The sequence below is a fragment of the Sinocyclocheilus anshuiensis genome, unplaced genomic scaffold (genome assembly GCF_001515605.1).
Source record: "Sinocyclocheilus anshuiensis isolate Anshui unplaced genomic scaffold, SAMN03320099.WGS_v1.1 scaffold990, whole genome shotgun sequence".
Lineage (NCBI taxonomy): Eukaryota > Metazoa > Chordata > Actinopteri > Cypriniformes > Cyprinidae > Sinocyclocheilus > Sinocyclocheilus anshuiensis.
Genome location: NW_015539926.1, coordinates 1,654,466 through 1,668,424, shown reverse-complemented (window position 1 = coordinate 1,668,424; position 13,959 = coordinate 1,654,466). Strand labels below are relative to the sequence as shown.

Here is a 13,959-nt window from a genome sequence, read left to right as displayed (position 1 = left end):
AGACTTGCGTTATGTGTTGGAGTTATCGCGAGAGTGGAATAAACCATTTTTATGTTTCAGTTTTAAAGTTTGAGAGAAAGAGATAGGTTTCTTTCTTTTTTTATTCCTAAACAATTTTCTGAAGTGTTTTAAATTATTTCTTAATTATCCACTCAACGTTTATCAAAATTTCCCGAAAATGCCGTGGATATTATAACGCACTCTACTTGGTTTGCTCCGTCCCGCCCCGAGATTCTTCCAGAGCCAGCCGGCAGACCCGCGCGGCGAGGTGCACAGCTAGAGGAGCAAACAATCTAGTATAAAATCATTTTGCATAGCTGTGCATTTCATTGGGGTGGAGATTAAAAATGTCCGCACTCGGGACCCTCGCCTTCGATGAATATGGAAGGCCTTTCATCATAATAAAGGACCAGGACAAGAAATCTCGCTTGACTGGCCTGGAAGCGCTGAAGGTACAAAAGCTAACGTGCTAACGGGCTCTCTGAGCGTTTGACTGTGCATTAAATCATATCTGTAATCCAGAACGGCACAGTTTGTTTCATGTTTTAAATACGTGTTTATTACAATATGCTTATGTAGTCTGACATAGAAACATGTCTTTCTGTAATTGTCTAATGTGATCAGTAATGCACCTCATGCCAACCTGCGGATGGTCCATGTGCTTCCTCTAGCGGTGTAGAGTCATGATGCGTAGTCAGGGAGACATGAAACATTTTTTTATATATACATAAGACAGCTGTAACTGTACTTTGACTTAATTTTTCTACGAATTAAAGTATGATTATTTGTCAAGAATCCTGTCAAGAAGTTGGTTGTTTGTGACACGCATATTTTAATGTTAAACCTGCACATTTCAGTCTCACATAATGGCAGCAAAAGCAGTTGCAAACACCCTGAAAACATCACTTGGGCCAAATGGTAAGTCCTCAATTCTGCATGTAGCCTTGCTAGTCCGTTCCTTGCGGTTTTCGTAATGTAAATGATTGTTGTTTACAGGACTTGACAAGATGATGGTGGATAAGGATGGTGAGGTGACTGTGACCAATGATGGTGCGACGATCCTCAGCATGATGGATGTGGACCATCAGATTGCCAAGCTCATGGTAGAACTCTCCAAGTCTCAAGATGATGAAATTGGAGATGGAACTACTGGTGTTGTTGGTGAGTTCACTTCGCCTTAACACCTCCCTCTTCTTCTTATTAAACATATAAACAATTGACTGCACATAGGATGCAGAATTTGGCTTTTTAAATCCATGAACCTCTACATATTCCCCCCTGCATGTTTGTTTAGTAAGTATTCTAATGTGTACATGTATCAGAAGTTTGTATCAGGGACAGAAATTACACAGGGCCTGGCTAAAATGAGGAAAATGTATATAAATTATAGTAATGTTTCATACACACTAAATCAGCATATTAGAACGATTTTCATACTGAAAATTCAGCTATGGCATAACAGGAATAAATGTATTTTTAAAATGCATTTAAACTGAAAACAGTTATTTCAAATTGTAATAATATTTCACAATATTACTGTTTTTTTTTTCTGTATTTTGGATCAAATAAATGCAACCTTGGCGACAACGAGCAGTCTTTCAAAAGCATTAAAAATATCTGACCTGGAAACTTTTAACTGTAGTGTATATTGTTTTATTATTATTATTTGTTTTGATAAGATAATTTAAATGTTATTTTTAAATATGTAGATTCCATGTTCGCTTGGTTGTAAGCTATAGTAGATAACTTTTTTTTATATGTTAAAGTACCTCAAATGTACTATATGTGACCCTGGAAATTGAAATTTATGAATCATCTGAATAAATAAGCTTTCCATTGATGTATGGTTTGTTAGGATAGGACAATATTTGGCTGAGATACAACTATTTGAAAATCTGGAATCTGAGGGTGCAAAAAAAATTGCCATTAAAGTAGGGATGCACCGATAGGGTTTTTTTTTTTTTTGACCGATACCGATTTTAACAAACAACTATTGACCAGTTCCGATACCGATATTGGTCAGTTGCATAAAGCAGGGCTTTAAAACGAGGGGGGGGAACTCTGAGCAGAATCGGTATTTGAACGTTTCTGTTCCTGCGTTCCTCTGTTAAAACCGGTTTGAGTAGAAAACATACCGGTTATTAACCTACTTTTTTTTTTTTTACTTTTTCTTTGCCAATAATAATAAAGTACAGCGTTTAATTTACTCAAAAACAACAAAAAATTCATGAAGAGAGTCTTGATCTCGCTTAGTCATAGCCAATACAGCATAATCTTTTCTAGATTTACCAAAGACAAATGTATTAAACAAAAGAAAAAACTGTCAACTCAATAAAAACATTAAAGCTGCAGTCCGTAACTTTTTTTTGGTTAAAAATGATCCGAAATCTATATTTGAGCAAGTACATAACCATCCAGTGTTCAAAACCATCACCTTACTTTAGCCTGTTTCACAACGGTTAGCTTAGGTGGAGGATCGTTTATAGCCTTTTCTCACAGCAGCTAGAATAATTAAATGTATAATTTTGATGGTGGATTGTAATCCAGATGTGTTTATAAAACGCATGTGAATGAAATTAAATTTTTACTCAGTCACGCAATGCTGATGTTGTTAACATTAACAATTTGAGAATAAAGTATAACAATAATAATAATTTGCACAGTTTGATGTGATATAAGCTAATTAGATTAAATCACCATTGGTAGCTCGATTTTATTGTAATGCTTTTTTCATCAGTTGGTCAGAACAAACGTGGCAAACTTGTAACTTGTTCAGATGACAGTATCCGGTGAAAATTCTTATTTGGGTCATATTCCAAGACGTAGGCTAGAATCTGTGATTGCGAAGTATAGTAAATATCCACACCAGTGCGGTGACTGACTGCCATACATTCACCTCAAAACATTAGATTCATCCGCGCTGGAGCTGTGCCGCCGCACAACCCATGCAAGGAAAATAATTCCACACACAGCTGCAATTGCAGGTTTTCAAACAGAGATGGCAACAAAGAGGCAAAACTTACAGACTGCAGCTTTAAATAATTTTTTTCAATATATTTAAAAATGTTTCAGCTTGGACAAAAAACGCTACTCCTATAAGCATTTTTGAGAGGGGAAAAAAACAGCCTAAATTAGTAGGCTGTACGTTACATTTTATTATTACATTCAGAAATAATGTAGTCTAAAATAATGGTAAATAAAAGCAAAATAACAAACGCAATTAGGCTATTTTAGTTCCGTTCTCTCCACAACAAATCCTCTAAAGTTGTATTTAGGCTAAATATAAGCGTCAAACCAAAACGAATTAATTTAAAAGAAACTGAAGCCTACCTCTCTCATTCTGCACAAATCCAAATGTTTCCATATTCGCGAAGTATCTGGATGCTAACCTATTATTTATTATGTAAACTATAGGCTTTGTTCTTCACTCTCGCATTATCGACATAAAACATCATCCTTCACATATAGGCTATATCAGCAGTGAGGCGCTGGTCAAACTGAACGGCACAGACTGTACTACAGACTTTTTAAATTGAGCAGTGTAACTTTTTATGTTTAACTATTTTATTTTGATAATGAACAGGCTACGATGTCAAATTAGCAAAACTTTGTTGTATGTGCGTGTGAGGCACTGACGCGATCACTGCATTGTTTTCCCAACAGTTATTCCGTAATGTATGGCCATACCAACGCTGGTTTGTAATACAGATAGAAGCAAAACATCATTCAAAACTGTAAAGCTTTTGCAAAATAAAGAAAACTGCTTTCTGCCGTCTTGTTGTTTTTCCCCATGAACTTCGGAGCGCGTTACAATTATCCAAAACTCAGCACAATTTTTTTCTTTCGCTTTGTTAATCTGTTAATGATTTAAGTGAAATATATTTTGTGTATAGGCCTATATATTCCTTTTTATGTAGCCTATATCGTTTTATTCTGTTTTCTCCGTTCACAGAAACGCTGCAGGTGCGTGATGTGACCTTGTGTGAATCCGTGTTCTACACTGGTTTCAAACAAAAAGCTGCATATTACCTGCCATTCATTTTCACTCAAATGTAGGCCTAATGCTTGGCGGTTCGTGACATATCCTCGGATAAACTCTAACGCCGGTGCATTGCCATTGCCACTTACCTATGATGAGTTCACAGCTGAGAGCGGGCATTTCACTCGTTGGATGCGTCAGCGTCACGTTTGCATATGGCCGTACTATGCCGTCTGACAAACTATATTTTATACAGATTTTATTTTGTTTTGGAAAGTATTTAATTATTTTGAAAAACATTGGATTATGCAACAGACATGCTACTCGTTGTCTCCATGCTTTTAATTAATAAACCATCAGTATCGCCCCTTTTCATGCTATGTCCGATATGCCGATGGCTTTAAAATAATCAAAAATCGGCCGATACATCGGTGCATCCCTACTTCAGAGTTGTCCAAATGAAGTTCTTAGCGATGCATATTACTAATCAAAAATTAAGTTTTGATATTTACAGTAGAAAATGTACAAAATATCTTAATGGAACATGATCTTTACTTCATATCCTAATGATTTTTTGTCATAAAAGAAAAAGCATTTTGACCCATACATCTATTTTTGGCTATTGCTACATACCCGTGCTACTTAAGACTGGTTTTGTGGTCCAGGGTCACATACAGTAGTATGTTTTTTAAGAAAAGTACGTTTTCTGCTTACCCAGTGTAGCTTTTGTGGTCTAATGTGTTTGTTTGGCCCTGTAGTTTTGGCAGGAGCTCTTCTAGAGCAGGCCGAGCAGCTGTTGGACAGAGGCATTCACCCCATCAGGATCACCGATGGTTATGACCAGGCCGCAAAGATTGCCATTGAGCAGCTCGACGAAATTGGTGACAGTTTCCCAGTGGATCCCAACAACACAGAGCCTCTTATTCAGACAGCCATGACCACGCTAGGATCCAAAGTGTGAGTGTCTGTCTTAGAAGTTTTTTTAAATTAACAGCTAATGAGAATATTCTAAGAAAAATATTTTTTTTGGTTTGTAGAATCAACCGGTGCCACAGACAGATGGCAGAGATCGCTGTCAATGCCATCCTGACAGTGGCTGACATGGAGAGGAAGGATGTTGACTTCGAGCTTATCAAAGTTGAAGGAAAAGTCGGTGGTAAACTAGAGGATACTCAGCTCATCAAAGGTGTCATTGTGGACAAAGAGTTCAGTCACCCTCAGATGCCCAAGGTTTGTGTTTACTATTAATATTCATTTCTGGTTGCATATGCATGGCATGATTATCATATGTAAAGTCTTTGTTAATAAGCATGTACATGCAGGTACTGAAGGACACAAAAATCGCCATCCTCACCTGCCCATTTGAGCCCCCCAAGCCCAAAACCAAGCATAAGCTTGATGTGACCTCAGTGGAGGACTACAAAGCTCTGCAGAAGTATGAGAAGGAGAAGTTTGAGGAAATGATTCGACAGGTCTGTATGTTGTATGCTTCTGTTTACATGCTTTCCTAAGGTAATTTTGGTATTGTTTTAATTTATTATTTTATTTAGTATGCATTATTAATTTAATATTGTACATCAAGATGTAGTATGTATTTATAATTTGTATTTCAGAATATTTTTATAAAGTTATAAAATAGAAGAGAACATATATAAAACAGGAATCTTTAATAGAAGTTAGGATCAGATTTTGTGTGTATTTTAAGAAGATCAAAACCAATGGTTTTCCTTTTTTTTACTAGCAATAATGACATTTTCTCATTTTGCATGACAGCCCCCTTCAGTAAAGTTATTTAAAGCTACGTTTTGAATATTGTGGAATAATCAGGCCAGTTTTAATCAGAATTAAATTGCATTAATTTGCATCTTGAGTTTGATTTTTATCATAAATATTTAACACTGATCATATAATTGAATGTAATTCTTTTTGTATTTTTTCCTGTTAAAACGCTTCTTCTAAAGGTCAAGGAGAACGGGGCTAATCTTGCCATCTGCCAGTGGGGATTTGATGATGAAGCCAATCACTTACTTCTGCAGAATGAGCTTCCTGCGATCCGCTGGGTCGGTGGACCTGAGATTGAGGTTTGTAAAAACCATACTGCAGAACACTACTGATCAAAAGTTTTGGGTCAGAATTTTCTGCATCATTACACCAGTCTTCATTGTCACATGATTCTTCAGAAATCATTCGAAAATGCACATTTGGTGCTCAAGAAACATTTCTTCCGTTGCTGCATTTTGTAGAAAATGGTACTTTTTTTTTGTCAGAATCCCTTGATTAATATAATGTTCAAAGAACAGCATTTATTTAAAATGGAACTCTCTTGTAACACTATAAATGTCTTTGTCACATTTGATCAATTTATTGCATCCTTTCTGAATCAAAGTATTAATTTCTTACAGCAAAAAAAGTACTGACTCCAGATTTTTTTTTATATCATTGTGTATAGTACAGATGGGTTATTGGAAGTATGAACAAACTTGAGATTTTATGTAAACATTTCCAGCTCATCGCCATTGCTACCGGAGGACGTATCGTGCCCCGATTCTGCGAGCTGACTCCAGAGAAGTTGGGCACTGCTGGACTGGTGAAGGAAATCTGCTTTGGGACCACTAAAGACAGAATGCTGGTTATTGAGGAATGCAAGAACTCCAGAGCTGTGACGATCTTCATCCGTGGCGGGAACAAAATGGTAAAGAGTTTTAAGAGCTAAATTGGGATGTTTTACCCCTTCAAGATATTAAGTCTGTTTTTGTATCACTGTTACAATGTTTTTGTCATCTCCTTCGCCTATTCATCTGAATCATTTAGATTATTGAAGAGGCTAAGAGAGCTCTCCATGATGCTCTGTGCGTCATCCGTAACCTCGTGAGGGATAACCGCATTGTGTACGGTGGCGGTGCATCAGAGATCTCCTGTGCTCTTGCAGTCAACCAGGCAGCTGATAAGGTATACTATATTTAGAGTCATCTGTACTCCACACGCTCTCAGTCCTGAGGTGCAAGAGATGTGTTAGGTCTGTGTTTAAAATGCTCTGCTTCTATTCCAGTGCCCCTCTCTGGAACAGTATGCCATGAGAGCGTTCGCTGATGCTCTGGAGGTCATTCCTATGGCACTGGCCGAGAACAGTGGTTTGAACCCCATTCAAACAATGACAGAGGTCAGAGCCCGACAAGTCAAGGAAAACAACCCTGCACTTGGAATTGATTGCCTACATTTATCAACAAATGGTATGGACTTCTTTATTTTACTTTAGTGATATGAAATTGTAAACAGATGTATGAATTTAAGAAAAACAGCAGGTAAAGAAATGTATTTTTAGTACTTGTGGGAAGTGGGGGGAAGAAGCTATTTAAAAAAGTTTTATATACACTACAGTTCAAATGTTTAAGATTTTTAAATATTTTAGAAGTCTCTTGTGTGCAGCAAGACTGCATTTATTTGTTCAAAAATACCGTAAAAATTGTAACATTGTGAAATATTATTACAGTTTTCTATTTTAAATATATTTTCAAATGTAATTTATTTCTGTGATGACAGCTGAATTTTCTGCCGCCATTACTCCAGTCTTCAGGGTCACATGATCATTCAGAAATCATTCGAATTTGTTGATTTGGTGCTCAAGGAATATTTATTCTCATTATAAATGTTTAAAACAATTGTGCTGCTTACTATTTTTGTGGAAACTATAATACATTTTCTTTCCAAGGTTTTTTGATGAACAAAGTTAACTATTTTTGTTAAATTCTTCAGTGTCACTGTTGATCAATTTAATCAGTCTTTGTTGATAATTAGCATTTAATTTGACTTAAATCTTTGCAGACATGAAGCAACAGCATGTGATTGAGACCCTCATTGGAAAGAAACAGCAGATTTCTCTGGCCACTCAAGTAGTCAAGATGATTCTGAAGATTGATGACATCAGGGGCCCCGGCGAGCCTGAAGACTGAGCGTCGTGTAGCTGTGGTGAAATGAACAGTCTCAAGCACTTCTAAAGGAATGTCGAACCTTCGTACTGTTATTTATCATTTGATACAGTTCAATGTAGTACCGAAGTGATCATTAAACTTTTGTTTTCAGATTTGTTTCTGTTGGTTGTCACTTTCTTAATGTTGGAATCTCGAGTAGAGTTCATCATCCAAAAATACATACACACAACTGCAAAAGTGTGTTTGAAGTTAATGCTGGTGCACAATGATTGATTTTTATCATCAGACTTTGCCATTAGAGAATATTTAACCTTCACATCAGTTATTTTAACCCATTGCAGTTTACATGTACTTATTCAACCAGTTGATCATATCTGTCCTGGCCTCCTCTATATAAGGTTTATTATCTGGATTAATGTCTTGTCTCTTGCGATGGACAAACCCATGTGTCTGCTTTGGGAAGATTTTCACTTGGAAGTCAGCAGTGCACTTTTCCTCCAGTCTTGTCTCTAGTGTAGTCACCTTGGTTAAAAGTACGAGAACAATAAACATTAACTGATTTATCTGTGCAAAGTTTATGGCCCTGATACAAGTTTATTCATGAATACATTTACCCCCATTTATTATTTCTTATCCTTTAGAACTGATATTCAAATAAAAGTATATTAGATTGAATGCTACACTGTATTTGTAATAGGATACTACAAATTCATTTGAAAGAAAATTGATCTGATTATATTTAAATTGAGCTGTTTGGCCTGAAAGTAAAGCATTCGATAGGTGCAAATTAAATAAAGCTTATCCATGTAACATAATCCTTACCGTGGCATTAATAAATCAATAGGATGTGGAAAGAACTATGATGGAATATATATGTATACAGTGTTGGGGAGTAACTAGTTACATGTAACGGAATTACGTAATTTAATTACAAAATAAAAGTAATTGTAATCAGTTACAGTTACTAAGAAAAACTTTGTAATTAAATTACAGTTACTTATGAAAATGTTAAGGATTACAAAGGGGGTTACATCAGATTTTTTCCTGCACACTCCCACATACAGATTTAAATGAGTTCTTTCATAAATTGAAACACCAATGATGATTAATAGTTGAAAACATTAGAAATTTAGAAAAGTAATCAAATGTAATCAGTTACATTACTTTAATAAAGTAATTGAAAAGTAACACTACTTATTACATTTTAAGTAGGGTAACTTGTAATCTAACCTATTACATTTCCAAAGTAACCTTCCCAACACTGTATGTATATGGAATATATGGTGCTTTGACCTCAGCTTACCTGATCAAGTGGAATGACTGCATCGTTTTCCGCAAAGATAAAGAGGGTTGGGCTCTTGAGATCAAACCTGTCTTCCCGCTCTCTAACGATACCTGTGTAAAAGGAGTTTATATTTACAATTTCTTGGATTGCAGAAAGCATCTTGCCACATATTTCCTGTGTCTTTGACTGTTCAAGTAGACACAACAAATGGATTACCATAGACCGAGACAGCAGCTTTGATTTCCTGATACTGAAGACCAATGTAGTGTGTCGCAACACCACCCCAGCAGAAGCCCACAACACCTATATGCTTCGCACCGCACTGTTCCTTCAGATACTTCAATACAACATCCACTTCCCTGGTTAAATGACAAGATTGTTTAGTCTTTCCTTCAAAGGTATGGTCAAGTTCATCAGATAGGAACATTTCATTTATTGAATTTGTACTTTTTGATGTCTGTAGGCTTTTTGTCCTCAAGCCACTGCTGAAATGTTGACCAGTCGTGAGATGGGCTCCATGGCTCTTTTCCAACAAAGAAATCTGGACATATAGCACTGCAAAAGAATCAAGTAAGAACAGGTATATCTGCAACCGTTTTCATATTTTAAAAAACAGAAATCAGATATTTACATGTATCCATTGGCTGAGAGCATGTCAGCCATGTGTCTGGTGTTTGGTAGCTGCCATCCATAAATGTCTTGAATTACAATAATGGCCTTCTCTGATGCTGGAGGCTTCACCACATAAGCTTTAATGTGCTCGATTTGAACTTCCTCTCCAAGACCTCCATATTCAATCTTGTCCCCGATATCACATGGACAGGGCTTTGCTTCATTTGCCATCTGTTCATAAAAAGGAAAGCATTGTGAGCTCGTTTTATTTAATCCCAATTTTCCAAAAACTGTATGCCTCTTCTTGAAAAATAAATTCAATGAAAATTAATAATAATAATAAAAGAGTTTGTGACAGTATGTGGGTTATTCCTTGTCACAACTGTAAACAGAGGCCAAAAATATTTAATATATAGTTGCAAACAATGAAGAACATACTTTAAAATCTGAAAGGCGATTGTGGGGGGGGTTATAAAAACTGATTATTTTTATGTTAATGCAAATATTTTTTGTTAAATCTACAATTTTATAATGTCATTCAGTAAGTTACTTATTCAAAACATTTGTGACCATGTTTATTTGTGCTGTGATCATCTTTTATTCTTTTATTATTAATAATACTATTTATGAGACGGAATGATCTTAATAATAGCCTACATTATATTTGATACACGAAATATCTAAAGTGTATATTATTATAATATACACTTTAGATATTTTGTGCATCAAATATATAGCTGCATTGTTACATATGCAATGTTATTTCAGGCTGTATTTATTTCGTGAAATCACAAATCACAAACTGGAATTAACTTACCTAGCAAACCTTTTCTTTTTCAGCAAACCAGACCTTTCTGTGAACGCTAGTTTTTTGGTTATAACATAAAACACAATAAGCACATAACGTTCTGTATAGGTTCTCTTGACTTTAGCTTGTTATAAAAACTCCCTGTTACGTTCTACAAAGGTTCGTTTTTTGTTACAAAACAGAGAACGTTTGTAGAATATTATTATGTGGTTCCCGAAAAATAACCGAAGCATGTGCTAACGTTATGGAAGCGTTCTGCTGGGTGAACATGAAATCAAAACAGTCTGCACTTTCATTTATAGTCGACGACAACTATCTGTAAAATTCACCAATAACTCTTTTTAGACTCTGCAAGTACAATTAGATTAAATAGGCTAAAATTGAGATCTGGCACTTGAATGCTCCACATTCTGCAGTCTTTCAAACGAAATGTTATGTGAATGAATCACGTGATTCAAATAGCAAAAGCATTCGGTAGAAGTAGCGCGTACTAATGCTGCTAGGGACAATCACGCACACCGCATTCTGCATTATAGTCTTTAATCGGTTTGTACTTTGCATTTACGGAAATGCACTTACCGCACCGCTGAAGCTCGGATTTATTTCGCTGTGAGAAAACGAAAAGGCTGAAATCTGACACAGACTGCAGATTTCAATGTTTGTCCCTTTTAGCAACGCCCACCATAAAATTGTCGTAACCCACTCGATGCCATTCATCATGAGTTAGCAAGATTGTTTTAGTTGAAAGTATATGGATTTATAGTGGTGTGCAGATATGATTTATAGTGTTATTGTAATATTTATCGTCCTATTAGAAATCCTAACATTCTCTGCTATAATAATAATTATTATTTTAAGTACAAATGTTCAAATTAATCACAATAAAAAAAAATATAGTGTTTGCAGCTATATGTTTTATGTTAGCAGTTATATATGAAATGATCTGAATTATACTATAGACATGCGTATAGGAAGAGCATGTTTTTAGATGCTGTGACTGCTTTTCCTAAGTTGTACGACGTTAACGACTTTAAATCACTATTTTAATGGTCCTGATGTTTGACGAATGAATTTCTGCATGCGTAATAAACCTAAAACACGAAATAAACGTCTCTATTGACTGTTTGCCACCAGAGGGCGTGCTGTAGCTCATTTTGATTTGAGAAACAGCTCTGGGTAACGTTACAGCTCCAGTACAAAACGTTGTTTTCTGTCATACAAACTAAAACTGCTGTTGAGAGAAACAAGTCAACACTAATTGCATTTTCTGACAAGGGTCAGCTATTTAACAAGGGTAGACAATTTCATAATAATTTTATAATACAGTGTTGTTATTGTAAAGTTACTGAAGATTTTGTTGCTCAAAACAATGGTAAAATCTTTTTTTTTATGTTACCGCTGTTGCTGTTTTACTAATTGGTTTATGTTTAATAATTGTTTGTTTGACCCTCTGCATTTTGCAGGTAAACATAGATTTGGATGATCGCTTTTTTGTAGCCATATACAGTATGTGCCTAAACAGAAGCTGGCATTAAAATGACCAAACCTGAGAGATATTTCCTTGAGGGAAAAAAGATTATAAAAAGAATAATAAATAATCATTATTATCAGAGCAGTGTAACGTTAAAGGTTGCATGAAACGCATTCAAAAGGCACCGCTGGGATTCGAACCCAGGATCTCCTGTTTACTAGACAGGCGCTTTAACCAACTAAGCCACGGCGCCACGTGCGCATCAGGAACATTACAGCCCTTTTTACCTAAGCGGAAATCACTTCCGGCATTCATTCAATCATCGGCATTCTTTTATCTAACACACTATATCGCTAAGCACACCAGAATTATAATGTCTGTAATAGCCAGAGGAGTTGACACATACTCATTATCTTCGTGACGTGTAATATTCTGACAAGATGTGAAAATCTGTTGTTAACTTCATGTTATGGTTGGTACCGTTAAGTCTTCCTTTTATCTTCTAATTAACATTACCAACATACGCGTTTATTTCTAATCTACCCTTGTTCAGTTGCTTGATTGCACAATATCACTTTTTTTTAACTAAAACCACCGATAAGATAAATGCTAACGTTACAGTCACGAAAACAGAGACACTCCATGACAAACAAGACAGCAGAGCGTGAACCCTCTTTGGATCACATATCACAGTGAAGTCCACTGTAACAAACTGGGGGAAATGACACAACCCAGATAGTAAGCAACTAAAACCATAAGTGTCCAAGACAGCATCTAACACTGACACAACTGTGCATTTCCAAGACATCAAGCTGCAGTAGAGATATGAAATTACATTGTGAGATTTAAAGTCACAATTGGGAGATCAGATTGCAATTATGAGGAAATAATTAATTGCCATTAATTACCTTTTATTACTCAGAGGCAGAAGTAGATTTCATAGTATCGCAATGATGAATAGGCCAAAAACTCACAAGGACATTATTAAAGCAACTCTTATTTACAAAATATATCTGGAAAGATGAATATTTAGGATTATATGTAAAGCAGCAGTTTTATCATAGTAGATACGTTTAAAAGTTCTGTTATAATGCTACTCTGTGCAGTCGTCACCGGTCTATTAAAACACACAACATATTAAAGCGTCTTTGGTGTTTCCATGTTTTCTACAAAACAAAACCGGAAATCGAGGGGTTATGACGTCATTGGCAGGCGACACAATGACACTATGGACACGGTCTGTGTCACTATTTCCCTCTCATAGGCTCACTTCGATGCTGCGATGACGTCATCGCTTTGGGAACATCTTCGGTGTGACGAATGTCTGAAGCCCTTATACCATCACGCGAATTTATTGGCCAAATAGCGCTTAGCACCGCCCCCAATGCACACGTAGGTGAGCTATATAGCGTGCTGCATGCTATTTCCATCAGATTTCATTTCCTTCAGGAAGTGAATCATCTGTCGCCCGTAGGAAAGCGTTATTTTATCGTGTTCTCAGCTAATTTGTTCTAAGAGCAGTTTACTCCTCTTCAGCGGACACGATGAGCTACAGGAGATGCATCGAGCCGTGTGACAGGTTCATCGCAGGAGGAGACACTCATGACAGGTGCGTACAATGTTTGGGCCTACAACACGCCCAAGCGGCGCTTAGCGGCCTCTCTTGATTGTCGACACTGTGATAGCCTACGGCTAAAAGCACTGCGCTCGAGGTTCGAGGCCTTCTCAAATAAAGTAGGCCTCGGGTCTAACCCCCGCTATCCCGTTTCTGCGGTTGCCACACGAGACGGTCGTTTGGGGTGACGCATGCGAGCCGAGGCGCTTAGAGGGCGAGTCAACGGAGTTCTCTCCTTTTCTCTCGCTCTCTCCAGGCCA

The 13,959-nt window shown here is 36.6% G+C and overlaps 2 protein-coding genes and 1 non-coding gene across 3 annotated transcripts; 1 reads left to right on the top strand and 2 right to left on the bottom strand.

The window, feature by feature from the left end:
• Positions 1–213: 213 nt before the first annotated feature.
• cct5 (chaperonin containing TCP1, subunit 5 (epsilon)) lies at positions 214–8,058 on the top strand. The gene is made up of 11 exons (XM_016483821.1): positions 214–452; positions 858–918; positions 997–1,161; positions 4,738–4,936; positions 5,017–5,209; positions 5,302–5,451; positions 5,941–6,060; positions 6,486–6,671; positions 6,791–6,928; positions 7,029–7,209; positions 7,802–8,058. Exons 1-11 carry the CDS (start codon positions 348–350, stop codon positions 7,927–7,929), a joined length of 1,626 nt encoding a protein of 541 aa, XP_016339307.1. The 5' UTR covers positions 214–347; the 3' UTR covers positions 7,930–8,058.
• A 97-nt stretch (positions 8,059–8,155) lies between these two features.
• On the bottom strand, positions 8,156–11,277 carry LOC107686715 (carboxymethylenebutenolidase homolog). The gene is made up of 6 exons (XM_016483822.1): positions 11,193–11,277; positions 9,825–10,036; positions 9,641–9,748; positions 9,410–9,552; positions 9,212–9,303; positions 8,156–8,430 (listed from the first exon to the last, which is right to left on the bottom strand). Exons 2-6 carry the CDS (start codon positions 10,034–10,036, stop codon positions 8,251–8,253), a joined length of 735 nt encoding a protein of 244 aa, XP_016339308.1. The 5' UTR covers positions 11,193–11,277; the 3' UTR covers positions 8,156–8,250.
• A 986-nt stretch (positions 11,278–12,263) lies between these two features.
• Positions 12,264–12,337, bottom strand: trnat-agu (transfer RNA threonine (anticodon AGU)). The gene has a single exon. It is a non-coding gene; the product is annotated as a tRNA-Thr (tRNA).
• Between the last annotated feature and the right edge of the window lie 1,622 nt (positions 12,338–13,959).

Excerpts from the sequence above, each read along its gene's own strand:
- cct5 (XM_016483821.1), top strand. The coding sequence starts at position 348 with ATGTCCGCACTCGGGACCCTCGCCTTCGATGAATATGGAAGGCCTTTC. Across the intron at positions 1,162-4,737 it reads TGGAACTACTGGTGTTGTTG|TTTTGGCAGGAGCTCTTCTA; the intron begins GTGAGTTCACTT and ends TTGGCCCTGTAG. Across the intron at positions 5,210-5,301 it reads GTCACCCTCAGATGCCCAAG|GTACTGAAGGACACAAAAAT; the intron begins GTTTGTGTTTAC and ends ATGTACATGCAG.
- LOC107686715 (XM_016483822.1), bottom strand. The coding sequence starts at position 10,036 with ATGGCAAATGAAGCAAAGCCCTGTCCATGTGATATCGGGGACAAGATT. Across the intron at positions 9,553-9,640 it reads AAGCCTACAGACATCAAAAA|GGAAGTGGATGTTGTATTGA; the intron begins GTACAAATTCAA and ends TCATTTAACCAG. Across the intron at positions 8,431-9,211 it reads CAGTCATTCCACTTGATCAG|GTGACTACACTAGAGACAAG; the intron begins GTAAGCTGAGGT and ends CTTTTAACCAAG.